Source organism: Halictus rubicundus, chromosome 16 (assembly GCF_050948215.1).
Source record: "Halictus rubicundus isolate RS-2024b chromosome 16, iyHalRubi1_principal, whole genome shotgun sequence".
Classification (NCBI taxonomy): domain Eukaryota; kingdom Metazoa; phylum Arthropoda; class Insecta; order Hymenoptera; family Halictidae; genus Halictus; species Halictus rubicundus.
The window spans coordinates 2,083,249-2,101,191 of NC_135164.1; the positions used below are offsets into that span (position 1 = coordinate 2,083,249).

At 34.8% G+C, this 17,943-nt stretch overlaps 5 protein-coding genes across 5 annotated transcripts; 2 read left to right on the plus strand and 3 right to left on the minus strand.

Annotated features, from left to right (window-relative positions):
- The first annotated feature begins 1,571 nt into the window (after positions 1 to 1,571).
- Positions 1,572 to 3,747, plus strand: LOC143362316 (uncharacterized). Its single transcript, XM_076802358.1, is given in 7 exon segments — positions 1,572 to 1,612; positions 1,614 to 1,819; positions 1,822 to 1,884; positions 2,091 to 2,275; positions 2,316 to 2,448; positions 2,563 to 2,939; positions 2,941 to 3,747. Coding segments are annotated over 7 exon segments (1,812 nt in total).
- Positions 3,748 to 5,135: 1,388 nt separating this feature from the next.
- On the minus strand, positions 5,136 to 7,309 carry LOC143361926 (protein-serine O-palmitoleoyltransferase porcupine-like). The gene is given in 8 exon segments (XM_076801641.1): positions 5,136 to 5,813; positions 5,816 to 5,938; positions 6,038 to 6,219; positions 6,221 to 6,235; positions 6,312 to 6,418; positions 6,524 to 6,905; positions 6,996 to 7,111; positions 7,225 to 7,309. Coding segments are annotated over 6 exon segments (954 nt in total). The 5' UTR covers positions 6,731 to 6,905; positions 6,996 to 7,111; positions 7,225 to 7,309; the 3' UTR covers positions 5,136 to 5,493.
- Positions 7,310 to 9,004: 1,695 nt separating this feature from the next.
- On the minus strand, positions 9,005 to 11,219 carry Endos (endosulfine alpha). The gene is made up of 3 exons (XM_076801642.1): positions 10,819 to 11,219; positions 10,422 to 10,538; positions 9,005 to 9,933 (listed from the first exon to the last, which is right to left on the minus strand). Exons 1-3 carry the CDS (start codon positions 10,858 to 10,860, stop codon positions 9,763 to 9,765), a joined length of 330 nt encoding a protein of 109 aa, XP_076657757.1. The 5' UTR covers positions 10,861 to 11,219; the 3' UTR covers positions 9,005 to 9,762.
- A 3,873-nt stretch (positions 11,220 to 15,092) lies between these two features.
- LOC143361957 (uncharacterized) lies at positions 15,093 to 16,209 on the plus strand. Its single transcript, XM_076801698.1, has 2 exons — positions 15,093 to 15,374; positions 15,442 to 16,209. Exons 1-2 carry the CDS (start codon positions 15,342 to 15,344, stop codon positions 16,207 to 16,209), a joined length of 801 nt encoding a protein of 266 aa, XP_076657813.1. The 5' UTR covers positions 15,093 to 15,341.
- A 19-nt stretch (positions 16,210 to 16,228) lies between these two features.
- On the minus strand, positions 16,229 to 17,853 carry LOC143361956 (proline-rich protein PRCC). Its single transcript, XM_076801697.1, has 3 exons — positions 17,392 to 17,853; positions 17,253 to 17,309; positions 16,229 to 17,165 (listed from the first exon to the last, which is right to left on the minus strand). Exons 1-3 carry the CDS (start codon positions 17,740 to 17,742, stop codon positions 16,290 to 16,292), a joined length of 1,284 nt encoding a protein of 427 aa, XP_076657812.1. The 5' UTR covers positions 17,743 to 17,853; the 3' UTR covers positions 16,229 to 16,289.
- Between the last annotated feature and the right edge of the window lie 90 nt (positions 17,854 to 17,943).

Here is a 17,943-nt window from a genome sequence, read left to right on the forward strand (position 1 = left end):
TTGTAAAGGGACATCTTCTAACAAAATTGGCAGATCTTCTTGCAAAAATTGAGCGTATTTCTGTCCCGTCATCATTCCGTTAACGAAATATGGTCCAATTACTTTGTCGTTCAAAATACCACAACACACGTTTACGCTCCATTGTCTTTGATGATCAATTTCTCGCAGACAGTGCGGATTATCCACAGACCAATAATGGGCGTTCCGTAGATTAATTGAGCCATGATTAGTAAATGTTGCTTCGTCCGTAAACAAGACATTAGGAAAAAATGAATGATTTTGAAGCAATCCCCATTGACAAAAGTTAATTCTATTTTGAAAATCATTCCCGTGCAATTCTTGATGGAGCGATATGTGGAACGGATGAAATTTATGTCGGGCCAGAATTCGTATTACGCTACTTTGACTTATGCCTGCTTCCCGGGCAATTTTTCTCGTACTCACGTGAGGATTGACAGCTATAGCTGCTAAAATATTAATTTCATTGTCTTCATTAGTCGTGGGATTCTTCCGTTTGTACTGTCTTGCATGTAGACTTCCAGTACTTCGAAACAACCTGTACGTATTAGTGAAAGTATGTCTAGAAGGAGTGTTTCGCTCGGGGTACCTTTCTTCATAAAGTAGTCGGGCCTGCACTGCATTTTTTCTACATTCACAGTAAATCGTGATCATATCACACTTTTCAGTCATCGAATATAACATAGTGGAATCGCGTTTGGAAACATACTGATAGTAAATAAGAATGCTGAATAACATTGAAGGACCTTAGTATGTTTACTTTAACTACGACCATAGTATGTTTACTATTTCCTACAAGTCTCAACCGTGATAAACGTATTCTGCTTCCATATTTTAGTTTTATACGTTTTTTCTGTCCTTGACCTTGAATGACCTTGGACTAATTATAGTCACTGAATTCCTAATGAAAGGGACTATCATTGTAGGTGTTTAAAAAAGGGTGGTTCCATTTAAAAAAGTCAAGGTGACCTTGATATCTCCAAAAAAATGACATAAAAACAAAATTTTTTTTGAATCGTGTCAGCCCCATTGTACCATTCAACTTTGTCCTTACCATATTTTACGTATCTTTAGAAACAACAAAGATATTTGAGGTGCTAACGTTTGGTGACTCACCTTGTATAATTAATCATATGCCAATATGATTTGGCCAAATGCGGAATAATAGACGTAAGAGGAATAATATTAGTCGATAAGCTTCCTGGCTATATTGTGATATTAAGGTAATGTTGGTACCTGAATATGTCAAAGAGGCACAATGCCTGTTAAGAACTATCAGTATTATGTTTCACTCTATGTATGCCCGCTGATAGGCCAGTTCCGGCCTAAAGCGTAATTAAATAAAAAAAAAATACATAAATACGTGAAAGTGACAATACTACAATGGTGAATTTCAATGGTATTAGCGATTACTGTTGATTCAATGCGACCATGATCATATAACATATAACAACACGATCGAATGCGAGTAGTGTGAACATTTTATGTCAACAAAAGCTGGGTCGTGACTGGAGGGGTTCATGATTATTTGTTAAAATGAACGAGCATTAATAATGGAAGACTTATTCGATATTGCAAATTTAATTACCGCTGTGAATTAAAATTAAGCCGGAACCTGGAGTTCCAGAGAAATCATCGAATGAAATACTAACAGAGTTATTTAGTACGTTTGATGCTGAAGAAGAAGTAGTATCGTCAGAGAACACTGATCAACAAGTTCCAAATGCTAACATCAAAGTTGAAAAGCCAAAGAAATCGCAGGTTAAAAAGAAGAAGGCGAAAAGGAAACACAAGCACAAGGATAAAAGCATAAGAAAAAGTCAAAATGTAATTCTTCAGACAGTAATAGCGATCTAGAAAATAATAGTAAGCTATCATCAATTGTAAATTTATTTTTGTTTAATTTGAATGTAAATAAAAGGCAGCTATCGTTCATATATTTTACCACATATGTAGTTGCTTATTATTCTCTATTATATACTAGACTAGACAATTAGAATTCATTAGTATCACCTTCTGTTGTCAATAGCTTTCTGTGAATGTTCTTTTCATTAAACAGTCAGATATAATAGTACCTTCTCAACGAATGGGTATAAAAAAGAAGAGGAAGCATAAAAAGAAAACAAAACGGAAACATGAAAATAATTCGAGTAAATCATCGGATTCTGACGAGCCCAAAGCCAAGGTATCCAAACTCGGTAGTTCCTGTAACAACGCAAAAGGAAAAGGTCGTTCCAACGACAATGGATCGGAGACAGTGAAAAAGGGTCGGTCTAGTTGCTGGTACAAATATCGAGGAAATGTTAACGATGGAAAAGGAACCCGAATTGGTAAATACTTGCGCGAACAGTCCTGGAAGTCCTCAACTCCCACCAATTTCAAGGAAAATTCAGGAAGAAACAGAGGAGCAGCTAATACCTAAGATGCTTGGTTCGTATAGTTTAACGAATCCTTGATATTTCTTTATTAAAAGAAGTAACATTGGCAACCATTAAAAAGACATTGGCATACATTGTTATTGTATCGTGTCTTTTTTATCTATAGAGAAGCCGAAACAATCGATGCAAGGAAGAATCTTAATTAAAGATCTAAAGAATAGCGCAGTTTATAATGATAGAGTGAAGGAGATAGAAAATAAAGTAAAGGAAAAAGCAGCACGAATGGAAGACGGAGAACTATCCGGTAGTAGTACAGACAATAGAACTCCAACTTTAAGTCCCAGCCCGGTACGAAGTAATTCGATAAGGTCACCAACGTTAAGTCCAAGTTTAGAAAAGATCGTGGATAGATTGTTAAATTCAGCAAAAGGAGGGATAACCGCGAGGAATGATTTAAGATTGATTTTGAGGGAAAAAGAAAAGAAAAGACTCGAGAATATGGATAAAAGATCGGACGATATAGAAGAGTCAAAGTTGTACATATATAGCGGATAGCGAATACAAAGAGAAGGAGTACAGTTACAACCATAAGACAACAATAAATAAAGAGAGTAAACGTAGTCACAGTTCTCGCTCGCACGAGTAGAGACGGTCCGAGTCTCGACCGCGCACAAGTTTCCATGGAAGTTGAAGCAGAGGAAGAGATAAACGAAGAGACAAAAGCAGAGACAGACGTGCAAAAAGTCGAAGTAACGACAGACAGGAGTCTATTAAAGCTAGAGAAAAACGAAAGCACAGAAGCCGTAGCGATGAAAGAAGCAGAGATAAATACTCGCGAGAGAGAAGTAGGAGCAGAGAACGAAAGTTAGTAGTTAGGAGTACCATATTTTTATTTTTACTTTTATTTTTATTCTTATTTTCGCAGAAATATATGACAGAAATAGAAATAGAAACATATGAGACAGCAATATGTAAAACTGCAATTTTATATGTTAATACGTGTACATACATATTTACGTATATTTATACATTTTCAAGGGAGAGGATAGAAATCGACAAGAAGAAATTATTAGAGATCGCAAGGAGAAATCCAATAAACATGATTAAACAAGGAACATTACCATTAGCGCAACAGGATAAGGCTATCGCGGCGATACAAGCTGGTGGAAAAACAGTAGACGAACTCACAGGTAAATTACTTCTGTACTTCGGTAGGAACATAATAGAAACTTATAGCTTGTACCCGCAGACTGGTACGCTATATGAGGCACGCGCGCGCGCGTGTGTGGAGAGAGAGAGAGAGAGAGAGAGAGAGAGAGAGAGAGAGAGAGAGAGTGTGAAGTTTGTGTAAAGATCGACGAGAAAATATCGAGGTTGATTAGATTGATTCAAATGAGAATCAGGCGAGCAAACTGCGACGATACTGCGTGACGTGAAAAATAGTAATAAACATTGACATTTGTAATTGTGAAACGTTTGTAATTAAATTATTTAAAAATTCTACAATACTATAACAGAAGTCATATGTACAATGTAAACATTTTCTATCACAAACTATGGAATAATATGAGCTGAAGACTCGCAAGGTCTTGGTAACAGGCTCTCTGCACACTGGGCAAGTTGTCATGTCACGAGCACACTTAACACAAGCTACCATATGACTACATGGTAAAAATAGTACTCCTTTCTCTTCATTGTAACAAATTTTGCACATTATCATATCACGATAGATCTTCAATAGATCTTCTATGCTTCCTGTTCCGGATTCAGTGATAGATCCAAAGCTTTCTATGCCACTATCCGCGGAACAGCATTGAGAACTTGGACCAGGATTACTTTCCGCATCTTACTTCATTTCTACACTCGTCAATACAGGTTGAACTTTCTTAATAAAACTTGGTAGATTCATCTGCATTGTTTCCTGGAATACAATAATATAAGAACGACGATCTGTGTACAGAGAAAATCGAAAATTTAACATTTTTCCACATACCTCTTTGGATGGCGTATCTGTTTCACGGTAAGTATCTGTTTCACATTATACGTACATACTGTTTTAGAAAATGCACCGCTTTGTAATATTCCCAGTTGCAGTATCTATTTCTATGAATGAAACAACACACAGTGAGTTTGATTTGTGCATTTTGTCTGGTTTCTCATTTATTTATCTTTGTAATTTCAAATACCATATAAAAATTGAGAAACTTGAGAAATTATTTCACACTACCATTACAGTACTTATACTTACTTCACTATAAAATGTTATTCTCTAATTGTATATCGGAAAATTATGCAATGTACATATATTGAACTGATTGTTTAGATAAGATTTTGCTTACAAAAGTACTATTAAAAAATATCAATGACTTCTGAAATACTTAAGGATAATTGTACAAACTTTATAACAATGTTAATTATGAAAGTCAGTGGAAGACGTTCGAATGATATTGTGCGATGCGATGATAACGTACAATGTGAATCATGTACAGCTACTGTTTTATTAATTTTTATTGGTGTAGAATATGTAATTAAAGTAACAGATACACTAGTAATAAGGTACAACGTAAATGACTGTAATATTTTAGTTAACGCGAATATATTTATTCCAGTTAAAAAGCATTGATTTTGATTGAAAAAATAACTTTATTCGTTGTTATGATTGTATTAAAATTTAGCAAAATACAGTTTAATATTATTCATAAAATATTGATGAAGTATTATTTAACAACTACAATACATAAGACTTCTTATAGCAATTAAATAATAAATCGATTATAATATGTATGTTTTTTACACACATGCAAATGTAAATATACCTTATATTGTGTTGTACATCTAATAAAAACCATGTGTTTTACTTACTTTCAGAAATCTACACACGCGTGCACGCACGCACGCGTACACCCCTTTTTCTTCTACCTTTATCATGATCTATTAATTGCAAGCGTTATAAAAATTTAACAAAAGTTTGAATTGTTTTGTAGAAAAATGTTAAATCCGAAGCATGATATATGTATAACATAATAAATTACTTGAATGACTTGAAATATTATACTATTAAGATATAGAGATTCTAAATACAGTTTAGTGTATCGTATTACCTAATGAAAAAGTATACAAAGTATGTAGCAAAAATTACCCAATGGCTAGCAAATCCAAGTTGAGGATACCATTTTTCAATAGTATGAACGTAACTATACCCAGTTTCTTGTAATTCGGATGTATCAAACATGAGACCTAAATATGCTACATGGAAAACTGATAGCCCAGAAAACATCAAGTTTGTTAGAAAGACCCACCAGGAATTCTGACTGTTACAGGTATGTGTACATTTACTTCTAGCACATTGCTTGGACGTTATGCACGCGTCAAAAATATTTGCAAGCATAGATCTTAGCTGGAATTCTACGTACGTGAAAATCCAAGACTAAGTAAAACCGCTGCCAATTGGAAATTTAATCCGTGTAGAAGAGCGCTTGTTAAATACACCACGGTTACAGCTCCGAACTTTCCTAAGTATCTAATACTGGGACGAAATATATCTAAAAATTAATATCACCAGTTTATTATTCGAAATCTGTTAAATTGTATGGACAAAAATGTGTAAGTGTGCTTCAAGAACGTCAGATACGATTACATACATGTCTTGAACCAGAAATGCATGGGTACATTCCAACAAATAACTACGTGTACGGGCGACCGTGGGAATTCTACTTTCAATAGTTTTACCAGAGTAGCTAGAGAATATGGAAATCCTCCTATTAATAATACTGTAGATGCTACGTACGAAATAAAGTAATGAGACGTTCGAAAAGACAGCGCTATAAGCTAATAGCCACCTGAAATAATAATAAATTTGGCATCCATTATAGTTTGAAATACAAAAGGTTTCTCTGTCTCGTTGTTTCTACTTACTTCCAAGAGCTGTCCGTTACTATCCATTGGGTCCAACAGTTTGACATAGTTAAAAGCAAAAAGGATAAAAACATAAATTGAGCCGCATACAACATCCACCATTTATTCTACAATTAAAAAACGTGTTATGCATTGTTATGTATTCTCACTGATTATAAAAGAGCTTATAAAAGAGAAATCTGTTCCTCTGGAAGAAAAAAAATGTTCAATACCTGATGATACATGTGCCTTATCAAAACATAATCCTTGAGTGATATCCATGGACCGAATACGCATGTGACACCACAGAAAGTGTATCCCATGTAACTATAAATATCGGGTAAATCGTTTGAATTAATTTTGTCTACTGCTATGCTAATAGTTTTTATTACCATGGTCATTACAACGCTACGTATTTTATGCCAAACTATCGGAGGCATAGAAAATTCGCTAGAAATTGAAAATACAAATACAATTAAGCTGCTTAATTAACAACTTAAGTTAACAACCCTAAAGTTTGCAAACAAATCTGTGCTGCTTCTGTCTTTGCTTGTTTTTTTTTTTTTTGTTAGGACTTGCTACGCTCGGTTTATATTCAATTCCGTTTACTTTAACCTGAAAGATAATATTAATCATAAATGATGTGCATGCAGACATTTTATGATGTAAAAGCAAAAACATAAACCAAGCTATGAACTGTTATACTTTAGAAAGAAAATTTTTTCTGTGATCTGGTCCACATTCGAAACACAGTTCATATACTGGAGCACCAAGTTTTCGTTTCGAACAATATTCGCCTAAAAGCCATACTGAATGTTTCCCTGGAATACATATGGTATATTCGTTAGCGTGTATCGTGCCTAGTATAATATATGTACATAGATGAATAACATTACAATGGGCAAAAAAAGTTTCATCTCTATTCTATGCATACCTTCCAATGTTTTAATGGCGGGTACCAACGGTTTCGTAGTTTTTCCTATTTTTTGGCCAATGTTTTTTGTTCCGAGACAAGCCCCCTTTTATCCAATTTAACTTCAAGCAGCAATGTGGCTCAAGAGTGCCTTCTTTATTTTTTCCCAAACCCTCCCCTGGTCGCCAACCCATCTTCTGCCGTAAAGCCATACCCATCCCACTCGAAACAGGTTGTGCCGATACTAATTGATCCTAAATAGGTATTTAGATTAGGACAACGAATGATGCAGAGTCGATCAAATTAATATAGAAAAATTACAGCAATACCTAACAAAAAGTAGTAAAATAATAATCTTTGTCCAATCATGATATTACAATGTAGTAATAATAATCGACTGTATAAAACTCTAATACTATCTAGGTGAGGATACTTACCAAATAAATGATAAATTTGTCATCACGCCGCTGAAGTTGTTTCTTCTCTGATGTAGCTACGTGCCTGTAACAAACCCTCAGGTGGATGCAGACTAATGCTAAATATCCCAGCTTCATGACAGAAAGATTCAGTAACACCCAATGAAGTCCTATGATAGGAAGCTGATGATAATTAGCAATAATCTCACAAGAGCACATTATCGAAAATTACTTTGTATAATGAATAATTACTGTGTTTCAGCTGTGTGCTGTGTTATATCTTTCTACTATTGTACAATATATTTCGTGAATTACAAGTTGCAACTATTTATAGTATAGAAAATAACTGATATTTAAAATAACGGTGCTCTTGTGTCCATGCAGGCCATGCAGGCACAGAATCTACCTCTATCCAAGAAATAGTCTGTGCCAACTGAAAGTTGATCTTAATGGAAACTGTACCTGAAAACTTGTTACAGGCATATCAGTATCGATCAATGTGTTGTTAAGAAAGATAACAAAGAAAAACAGAAACAGAGAAAGAAAAGACAATAAAACTAAAATTGTGATGTATACGAAACACGTGTGTCAATCTGTAAATATGTACATATGTAGATCTACATTTCAGATGTAATTTTGCGATCTGACATGTAAATATCTTGTTAGATCAAGATCAAAACTTTCAGTGATAAAACAAAATATAGAGTGACAAACGATGAAACATGATTAAACTGCAAATAATACTGTTACCTTACGAGCCCAGGCTTGGTAGCCTGACGTAAGTTCTGCGGGAGAGAGCACTTTGGCTCCAGTACTTATGTACACGCATAAGAGTCAATTTTAGTGAGATCGGGTTAAAGTCCCTTTCGAATCAAATCGTAACCTTATAGATTCCGTTCGTTCGGTATATATTCTATTTGGCATTCAATAACTGCTCTCTAACCCCGCATTGCCAGTGCGCCAAAAATTATCAATTAAAACTAGTGTGCACATACTTTTTTCTGCTGTTACTACATTTAAGTACTAGTGTGACAACAAACACACTATTTAGACAACATGTATAATACAACCTATGTAGAGTCATTGGTGATGTTATAATAAAAATTATACAAGCAAGTTCTTTCAAATCTTTTTATTCATAAGTGCACTTTCGTTATTTTCGAATATATTTATATTAATCTTTCGAGTACAGGTGAATATACTATTAAATACTCAGCTTATTAGTTATACAACAAAATAAAATTTATTATACTTTCTACACACTTCAACACGCGGTTAGATATAGTAAAAATAATTAACGGAAGTTTATAATGTGTAGAACGCTTACTCTCTCTTTTGTTCTTTTGTCTAATTATTATAATAATGGATAGGTAACTGAATAAATATTTATTAAGTTTAAATAGCAATATATTACTAATATAGTTTACAATAACCAAAACAACTGCTATATTTAAGATTCTTTTATGCTACATACAGATTCTTATGACAACCTGACATCTTATAAGAAAATAGTCTTACTAAGCACATCACAGCAACTTTGGAAATGCAGATCTGTAAAATGTCTTATCCTGAATCTCTATTGCGTATATAAGTGGTTACATTTACATCATAATATCCCACCTTACCAATTGTAGTTTGCATTGTATTCCTAAATACCTAGCCCCATTGCTTATTTATACAAAAAATTTTGAAACCCTACTTTCATGCACTCCTGAATCTATGATCCAAATTTATTGCTGTCTAGAAAAATAACTCAAATAATTATAAACGAGGTGCGCGTGTTGTTTATGTGCCTGCCACATCCATACTTAAGAAAAATTATAATATAAATGTTTAATACGCAGTTATAAATTATAATTTGTTGCCTTACATTTTTTTCGAGTGCCGTAAAAAGAACTATCGTGAAAATGGCACGTGCGACATTAAAAATTTTATACATACTAGACTGCGAACATAAAGTTTTTGCACCCGACTCTGTCAACTCTGATCGTACAAGCATCTAAGAAATATTACAAAAACTAAACATTTTTAAAATAATATCATCTATCAAATATAAAGACATTGGATTGTTTAAAATTCGGATTGCATACGATCGCACTGTATCACCGAAAATTGTAATACTTCGAATAATCTTACAAAATACTTATGAAGTACTCGAAGTATTAAATTTTTGTTGGATTATAGATGTTTTTCGTTGTGGTACAGTTTCAGGCGTAGGGATAGCATCACCTGTTGGCAAAACACCAGCTGGCTTTGGTTTAGCTGTATATTTTTGTTTTGCCATTTGATAATCCCCAGAATCAAAATATTTTTGCTGAAAGTGTTTTTACAGATTTCATACAAACTGTCGATTATTTTACTATCTTATCTTAACTTATCGATAGACGTAATACTGATTGAACACTGTTATATTCATATAAGACATAAAAATGCATCGAACGAATATTGTGTGAGATGCATTTTCAACCTCACATTCAATTACTAGTAAATTTTCTTTCTTATATTAGTTACAAATTTTCACCTCTCAACCGTGTCAAATGCAAGTATTATAGCTCCATCGATATGCTGGTAATACGTTAAACGTCAAGCCTATTTTGTTTGTCTTTCAAAGCATAAACGAAAAGTCTACGACTGGTCTATAGGGACTATTGCGGCATAAACAGAAAAACTACTGCTGGTCTCTAAGGGTCGGCTTGGCGTTTAACATGTTAAATTACTATAGTAGCATTCTTACTGCTGAACAGTTCAGTTCGTAAATAAACCTGAAAGAAGAAGTAAAATATATAAGATTCGTGTGTTTACCCCTTTAGCTAGCCTCTTCTGTAGGAACGCTGAGTGTCCATTGATTGGGCGACCAGTATTTGGAAACTTTGCCATTAATTTTGCTTCTTCTAACTTCTCAATGTCATTCGAAGACAACTACAATTAAATACAATGTTTTTTAGTTTCAAATATTTCGGTATACCATTAAATATTAAATACACTATTAACAGAAATTTATTCTTTACAGTATGTTTACGTCTTTTTTCTACTTATACACTACAAACTCATTTTATATAGACGTTTCTTAATTATATATATATATATATATACTTCGTAACTTTCCAATCACAATCGAACCTTGGTAATTAAAACATTTATAACTTTGATATAAATGTTGATATAAATAATTAAAGTAGATGTTGTTAGCAGTTTTTACCTCAGCTGTCCGAGACAATTCATTTCCTTGATCGTTGCTCATTCTCGTTGTTTCTAACCACTTTTTTTCGGTCACCTTCCAAACACACGTTTCCACACAAACGCGTGAAATACGCAGTATAGTCGGCACACTGATTTCCTTTGCTTCAGCCTAATTTCAATTCGGATAACTTCGTATTTAGGATCGAGGTTCTCCAAAATGTTTCTTCGTTGCCGAAAACAAATGACTGTCAATGAAAGCGTACATGAGAAACAGCAACAACGATTCGTGCAGGGTCACGCGTTTCCAGATGGCCGTTACCGGAATTTGATTTTAGGTGCGAATTCTCATGACGTGCGAAGGCGATAAAAATTGCAGTTTAAATAACGATTCGTGAACACATGGCCGCTTGTCAACTTATGTAAGCGATAGCATCAAATCTGCTATTAGTAATCTTCACATGTGCATTTCCGGTCGGTAAATATAGTTAAAATAAAAATTCCGTCTCGCACGGTCGCGCTTCCTCGACGTGGAAATCGGTCTTAAAATTGTTCATTGTCATCGTGGAATTGTGTTGATCTTCTTTCAACTGGATGTTACTTTCCATTCGAAGGATCAATTTTTCTGCAATTTTACTGCACTAAGTTCATGTAGAATTTTAAAATCTGCATTTCATTATACTTTCTGCTAGAAGTTCGTAAATAGGAACTTTTCTAAAAGAGCGCAAGTTGTAACTTCAAAGTATTGTTAGTTTGCATGTAGTTACTTGGAGGTGTATAAATAATTCGAATACATTGAGATGCAATTTTTAAAGTACTCTAAGTAATAATCATTATCAAAATATAACGTAATTTTACATATAAAAATCTTATTCGACAGAATGGAAAGTATTATGTAGAATGTTGCGGATATCTATTGCGAATTTTTTAATTACTGACAGAAAATAACGTGGATCAATGTAATTAAGAAAAATGATTGATATAAAATATTCTTTATTTTTAAATCTCCTTCCTATTTTCTCATCATCGATGCTCAGAGTTCTGCAGCTACGTTCACGGCTCACGATGCATGAACTTTGACCACAGACGAGGTATAGGAGTAGACCAATCACCATATGGGGTTTCGTGTCTCATGATCTGAAATACCGACATCGTTAACAACAACTAAATTTCTTACGCCCTCTACGCTGACGAACGATAAATGTTGCAACTAGATCCACGAGAAGCTTACACCATATCACAGACGAGGTATAGGAGTTAGGGCTGTGCGAGTACCCGAAAATGCGAGCCGAGCTTAGCTCGGCTCGATTGTGCGAGTCGAGTCGAGTACTCGCACGATGCGAGCTGCTCGCAACGAAGCGAACGGCTCGAAATAAAATCAGGCGTAAAATGACATGATGCGAGTTACAGCGGGAAGATCAGCACATTGATATTATCAAGCATTTTAGTATATTGACAATGCTAAATGTTTGCGATGTTTTATTATATATTTTGATAGTGAAATGTTGATTCAGAATTTGTATAATCCTTATTGAAAATAATTATGCAATAACAACTATTTCCTAGATTTATGTAAATAACTAGATGTGAAGAACGGTATTTTATATATTCCTTTATATTATACTCCGGGGTTCAGTGTACAGTCGTAAAAATGTGTTGTTGCAAAATTGTTTATAATGTTGAAAATTAACGTTAAACTTCGTTAAATAGTTTTTGAAAGGAATGGATATATAAATATTGTATAATATTGATGTGTATTTATACGAGGTCGCCGCCGCGTCTACAATGTATGCTGGCGGTTCGTCGGCGTGCTCTTTGCACAGGCCGCCACACTGGTACTCGCACCAAAGGTCAAAAGACTGAATTCTGGTAAGCTGAGAAAAACTGTTTGACAGAATCTGAGCTAACTAACCTGAGAATAGATTGTCTTAGACTTTTATATTTTTCGATAATGAATAACTAGCTAGTGGCTCGATGGGGAGGGAAGAGCAAAACGCATACGCGTGCAGGTAGATTAAATACTCAGAGCGGGTGACCTAAGTGGGCGCTGATGAGAGCCCTACTGTCCCATTGTACGGAAGTACACTTTTTAGAAGAAATGGCCGAGATAACGAACCAAAAAGGCAGTAAACCATTTTCACACTGCACAATTATAAACATGGAGATAGCGCAGGTTGCTTAGCGAGAAACGTGCGGCCGCTTCTCGTTATACATTATGCAGTCAGTCTCATAATTGATGGCAGACACTTTAAATCAGAATAACTTTTTTTATAAATCGACCAAACGACTTCAGCTTCTAGACAGCTACTAGATGACATGTAATGAAAACTCGGGAAAAATTGCGTTATATAATTGCGTTAATTGTCGAGCTAGGAAGTAGATTTAACTTTGCTGCCACTACGAATTATTTGGTAGTTAGCATGATTTTGGACCATCGTATAAAAGATCGACTGTTATCCACGGAGAAGAGCCAACAATTGCAAATTGAAAAAAGATTTCGAGATGAAAATCTGTAAACTTTTTACAAACATTAAAATATTAACTAAACAGAAAGTATGACGAGTGTTGAACGTAGACATCAGATCCTTTTAAAAGGGCCTAGCCGATTTATGGTCAAAACTGCCCTTAGAGGTTTTTCAATGATTAATGAACAATTCGAAAGCTGACTAAGAAAAACCCCTCTGAGTAAAATTTCAACCCCCTATCTTGCCCATGAGGTTGGTTACAGGGTAAATTAGATTTCGCACTTCTCCGCGTATTTTCCGCACTCTGATGCTTCCTAAAATTCTGAAAAAATGTGACATATTTTGGATTCTAAGGCTGACTTTTGATAATTTTTTCAGATTTTTTGTTACAAACTGTGGTCGTAAAAAAATGAAAAACCTCCAAAAAATCGGAAAAATGCAGATTTCTCAAAAATGTGAAAACATGCTATTCTACTGTTTAGTTCCTTGTTAAAGTACTATAACAGGCAGTGTCGTCAATTTTTTTTAGATTTTTTGTTGTGGGACATCATCGTCAAAAAACAATAAAAACCGAATTTTTTCGACATTTTTGCTATTAGGAGGAAAGTTACACTTGTTGGTTTTATCGCAGATATATATTAAGTAATTTGTAGCATTATTAAATTGAAACAAGTAATTGTTTGACCTAAGAAATGTGATTTAAGAGAAAGAATAAATTGTATTTTGTGTGATATATACCAGAATGTTCGTAAAGTTTTGTAACATCGCCAGACGTGTGTCGAACTAAGGAGCGGATACGCTGGGGTTCTTATCCCGTCGGTGGTAAATGTTTTTTCCCATACATCATCTTTATTTTTTCAATTTCTTATATTATTTATTCATGTGATTTTAACAATATTTTTTTAATGTTCTAAAAATATTGAAGTAACATTGATTAGGCAATGAATATTTATATTATTGTGTTCGTCCACGATTTCCGCCAGATATGAAATTGCTTGTGAAAATTGGTAAGATTCCGTGAAAAGAATTTTGAAATCCACTTCTGTCATTTCCAGAAAATCAAGAAATCAATACTGTTTGAAATGGAATCTTTTTGCGGTTCCAATTGTTTTGACCATCTTAATCGGCTATGCCCTTTTAAATCTTATCACCTATACGTGCACAGTACCGAATGACAGGCTGTTGGAACTTCCAACTTGTGGAAGGTTGTAGACTGGCACATATTGGCACGAATGCGTATAAATACATATCAATATTATACAATATTTATATATCCATTCCTTTCAAAAACTATTTAACGAAGTTTAACGTTAATTTTCAACATTATAAACAATTTTGCGACAACACATTTTTACGACTGTACACTGAACCGGAGTATAATATAAAGGAATATATAAAATACCGTTCTTCACATCTAGTTATTTACATAAATCTAGGAAATAGTTGTTATTGCATAATTATTTTCAATAAGGATTATACAAATTCTGAATCAACATTTCACTATCAAAATATATAATAAAACATCGCAAACATTTAGCATTGTCAATATACTAAAATGCTTGATAATATCAATGTGCTGATCTTCTTGCTGTAACTCGCATCATGTCATTTTACGCCTGATTTTATTTCGAGCCGTTCGCTTCGTTGCGAGCAGCTCGCATCGTGCGAGAACTCGACTCGACTCGAAAAGCGAGTCCCGGCTCGACTCGACCCGAGCTCGGCTCGCATATGCGAGCTTGGCTGCAGGCCTAGCTGGCAGTCTTTATATATATCTCGTCGGTGCCGTAAGGCTGGCAGTCTTTATATATATCTCGTCGGTGTCGGTGCCTATTTCTACATCTCGTCTGTGATATTAGTTCCACACTATTAGTTCCGACCGATACGGTAGGATGTGACACAAAAATGGTAAGTGGGCTCTAGAACTCCGCGGACGTGAGACAAAAAAATACATTGGGTGATTGGTCTACTCCTGTACCTCATCTGTGCTTTGACGCACATGTGGACAGTAAATTAGTTTTCAAATATTGCCGGCTTTTTTGCATTGTAACGGTTTTTTAAAAGAACTGAACATACGTGTTCGATGAGTGGATTCGGCATGGATTATACTAGTGAAGTAAGTTACAGTTAACACAAGGAAATTGCATTTACGATACTTAGGTATAATGAAACTTAAATTACAGGTGCCATCGTCTTCTCAAAATGATTCTGTCTCCAGCATAGCTTCAAATCCAAAATACCGTGAAAATAGTATTTCATCGGAAGAACAGTCGTTACTCAAAATCGTGCAGAAAGGAATCGCCGAAATGACCGACGAAAATGTTATATTTCATAAAGAGATCCTATCGTTACTATCGAAATTAAATCTGGAGCCGGAATCCTTGTCCAGCGACATCAAGAATGGATTGCAAAAAGTAGCCTCGATATTGAAGTTCGAAAAATTATCGGACTTCGACAAGACCGATCTGAAGATTGTTTACGAAAGAAAGAAAGTGGAGGAAGCGAGGAGACAGCGAGAAGAAAAACAGTTGGCATTATTGTATGATAATCTTTACAGAAAATATACTAGATTTGCAGCAAAACTTACTGATTTGCAAGAGGCCGTGAATAATATCGAAGAACTTGTAGAAGAGGGTCAGAAAGACGAAGAAGACAGTCACTGCAATCAAGTCTTTCTGATGACAAAGTTGAAAGAATATAAGCAAACTGTGGAGAAGTTGGAAGTCGATTTAACGGAAATGCAGGTCGAAGATCTTTATCCACAGAATATCGTAAATAAATATGATAAATATTTAGAAATGTGCGGTGAACTCTCGGAAATCGATCAATGCCTTAGCCAATACGGGGATTTGCCACCTAACCTATTACAAGCGAAAGCATTGCTCGACGTTAAGCGAAAGGAATACGAAACATTGGAGATAGAGTTTTCTGAGAGGACGAATAATTTCTAACGTACATCTCTCTTATAAATTGTTTGATTTTTGTATAATAATAATGTTATATTTATATCTTTTATACAAATATGTATCATTTAAAATCCATATTTCGATTGTGTTTGTTTCCTGGTCATCCTGTTTTGTGCCCATTGATTCTTCAACTCCATTTCCATTGCTTTAGCTTGGTGTGCTAAGTATGTAATCTGATGCTTCTTTTTAGATTGGGAGTTTACACCACCCATCATGGAGACTGGTCTTTGCACAGGCTCTTCCGTTAATGCCTTGACCAGCCATTCCCGTTCGTCTGGTTTGATATCCTCTCCATTTATTTCGATAACACTCGCTTCATCGATCTCTTTAGCTTTCCTCTTTATACTTCGTCTACCACAGAGGTATTCAATAGCTTTCTCATCAAAAGCCACATTGCCTTCTACGTCGACGTTGTACTCTTGTTCAGGTACAGGTAATTTTGGACCCACCTCTGCTTTATTTTTGAGTAATATTTCTTCCTTCGGCAAGTTCATGATATTACTCACTAATGTCTTTTGAGAAACAGTACCAGCTTCTGTGGATTTGGTAGAACTGGTAGGTATATAGCTGCTACCAGAATTATGTTTAGTCGAAGGTTCAAATTTGTTCGACTCTTCCTTCAAGCTTAGTTCGTCCATTAAAGCATCGGATAAAACTGGAGTATCGGTGACTGATAGAGCAAAGAAGTCTGTACCAGAATCTGTACCACTAATAGTGGTCCCATCTTCGTCTTCAGAATTTGAATCATAATCAATTCCTATGGAACTTTTCATTGTAGCAGCTTTATCTGCAATTGAACTTTTGGTATCTTTATCTTTATTTACTAAAGTTTTTGTCTGATTTGTTTTTGCTTTATTAACAATGCTAGGAATTAAACTATTAGTAGCCTTGACCTCAGCTCCCTTTGGTTTTGGCAATAGTGCAAAAAGCATGGTGCCTTTCTAAAATTATGTATAAATATTATTTTACAGTGAAAATGACAATGAACAACTAGCAGGGCCAATATATGTATATTTATATATACTCACAGTAGAAGGTTTAATTCTATTCGATCTAGTTTCATTTTCTTCATCGACATCTTTGAACTGTAATGGATTCAATGCAGTAATTTAACGAATGTTAACATATAAAATTAAATGAATTTAGTCGAATGATTAATATGCTTACGTCGGATAAAGAAGGAACTGTTATTTTAACTGGAGCACGATTCTTTTTGATCGGCTTCTCAGGTTTGAATTCATCCTCCTTTTTCGGAGGAATGTCATCGTCTTCTACAATATCCTCTGATTCAGCCAATAAGCTTATTGGCTTGGGTAATTTATCAAAATGTATTTTGTCATCGTTTTCGATAACCTCTTCTATGATTTTGTCGTGTTTCGGCGCAGGTAAACACAGCTTTTCATTTGTTTGTTTAATTAATGGTTCCTCGGGGGTGTCATTAACGATCTCGAACGTATCGAAATTGTTTCCTTCTTCGTCGGAGCTTTCATCGCTGCTGCCGTATGCAACCAGACTCATCTTTGAGAATATTAATGCTTTTCATTTACCCAAAACAACCATTTTTCTACGATATACGCATCAGAACTATAACCTAATAGACTGGTTGACAGTTGTGCGAAGTCGAAGTTTGCGTGAAAAATATAGATAGGCCTCTGAACAAACTGTTATGGTGTAGATTCCTCCTTTATCGACGTATACAGTGGCGTCGCTTGTGGCAAA

Excerpts from the sequence above, each read along its gene's own strand:
- Endos (XM_076801642.1), bottom strand. The coding sequence starts at position 10,860 with ATGAGCAACGATCAAGGAAATGAATTGTCTCGGACAGCTGAG. Across the intron at positions 10,539-10,818 it reads AATTGTCTCGGACAGCTGAG|TTGTCTTCGAATGACATTGA; the intron begins GTAAAAACTGCT and ends ATTTAATTGTAG. Across the intron at positions 9,934-10,421 it reads AGAAGAGGCTAGCTAAAGGG|CAAAAATATTTTGATTCTGG; the intron begins GTAAACACACGA and ends AAACACTTTCAG.
- LOC143361957 (XM_076801698.1), top strand. The coding sequence starts at position 15,342 with ATGAGTGGATTCGGCATGGATTATACTAGTGAA. Across the intron at positions 15,375-15,441 it reads GCATGGATTATACTAGTGAA|GTGCCATCGTCTTCTCAAAA; the intron begins GTAAGTTACAGT and ends CTTAAATTACAG.
- LOC143361956 (XM_076801697.1), bottom strand. The coding sequence starts at position 17,742 with ATGAGTCTGGTTGCATACGGCAGCAGCGATGAAAGCTCCGACGAAGAA. Across the intron at positions 17,310-17,391 it reads CAGTTCCTTCTTTATCCGAC|TTCAAAGATGTCGATGAAGA; the intron begins GTAAGCATATTA and ends AATCCATTACAG. Across the intron at positions 17,166-17,252 it reads ATAGAATTAAACCTTCTACT|AAAGGCACCATGCTTTTTGC; the intron begins GTGAGTATATAT and ends ACATAATTTTAG.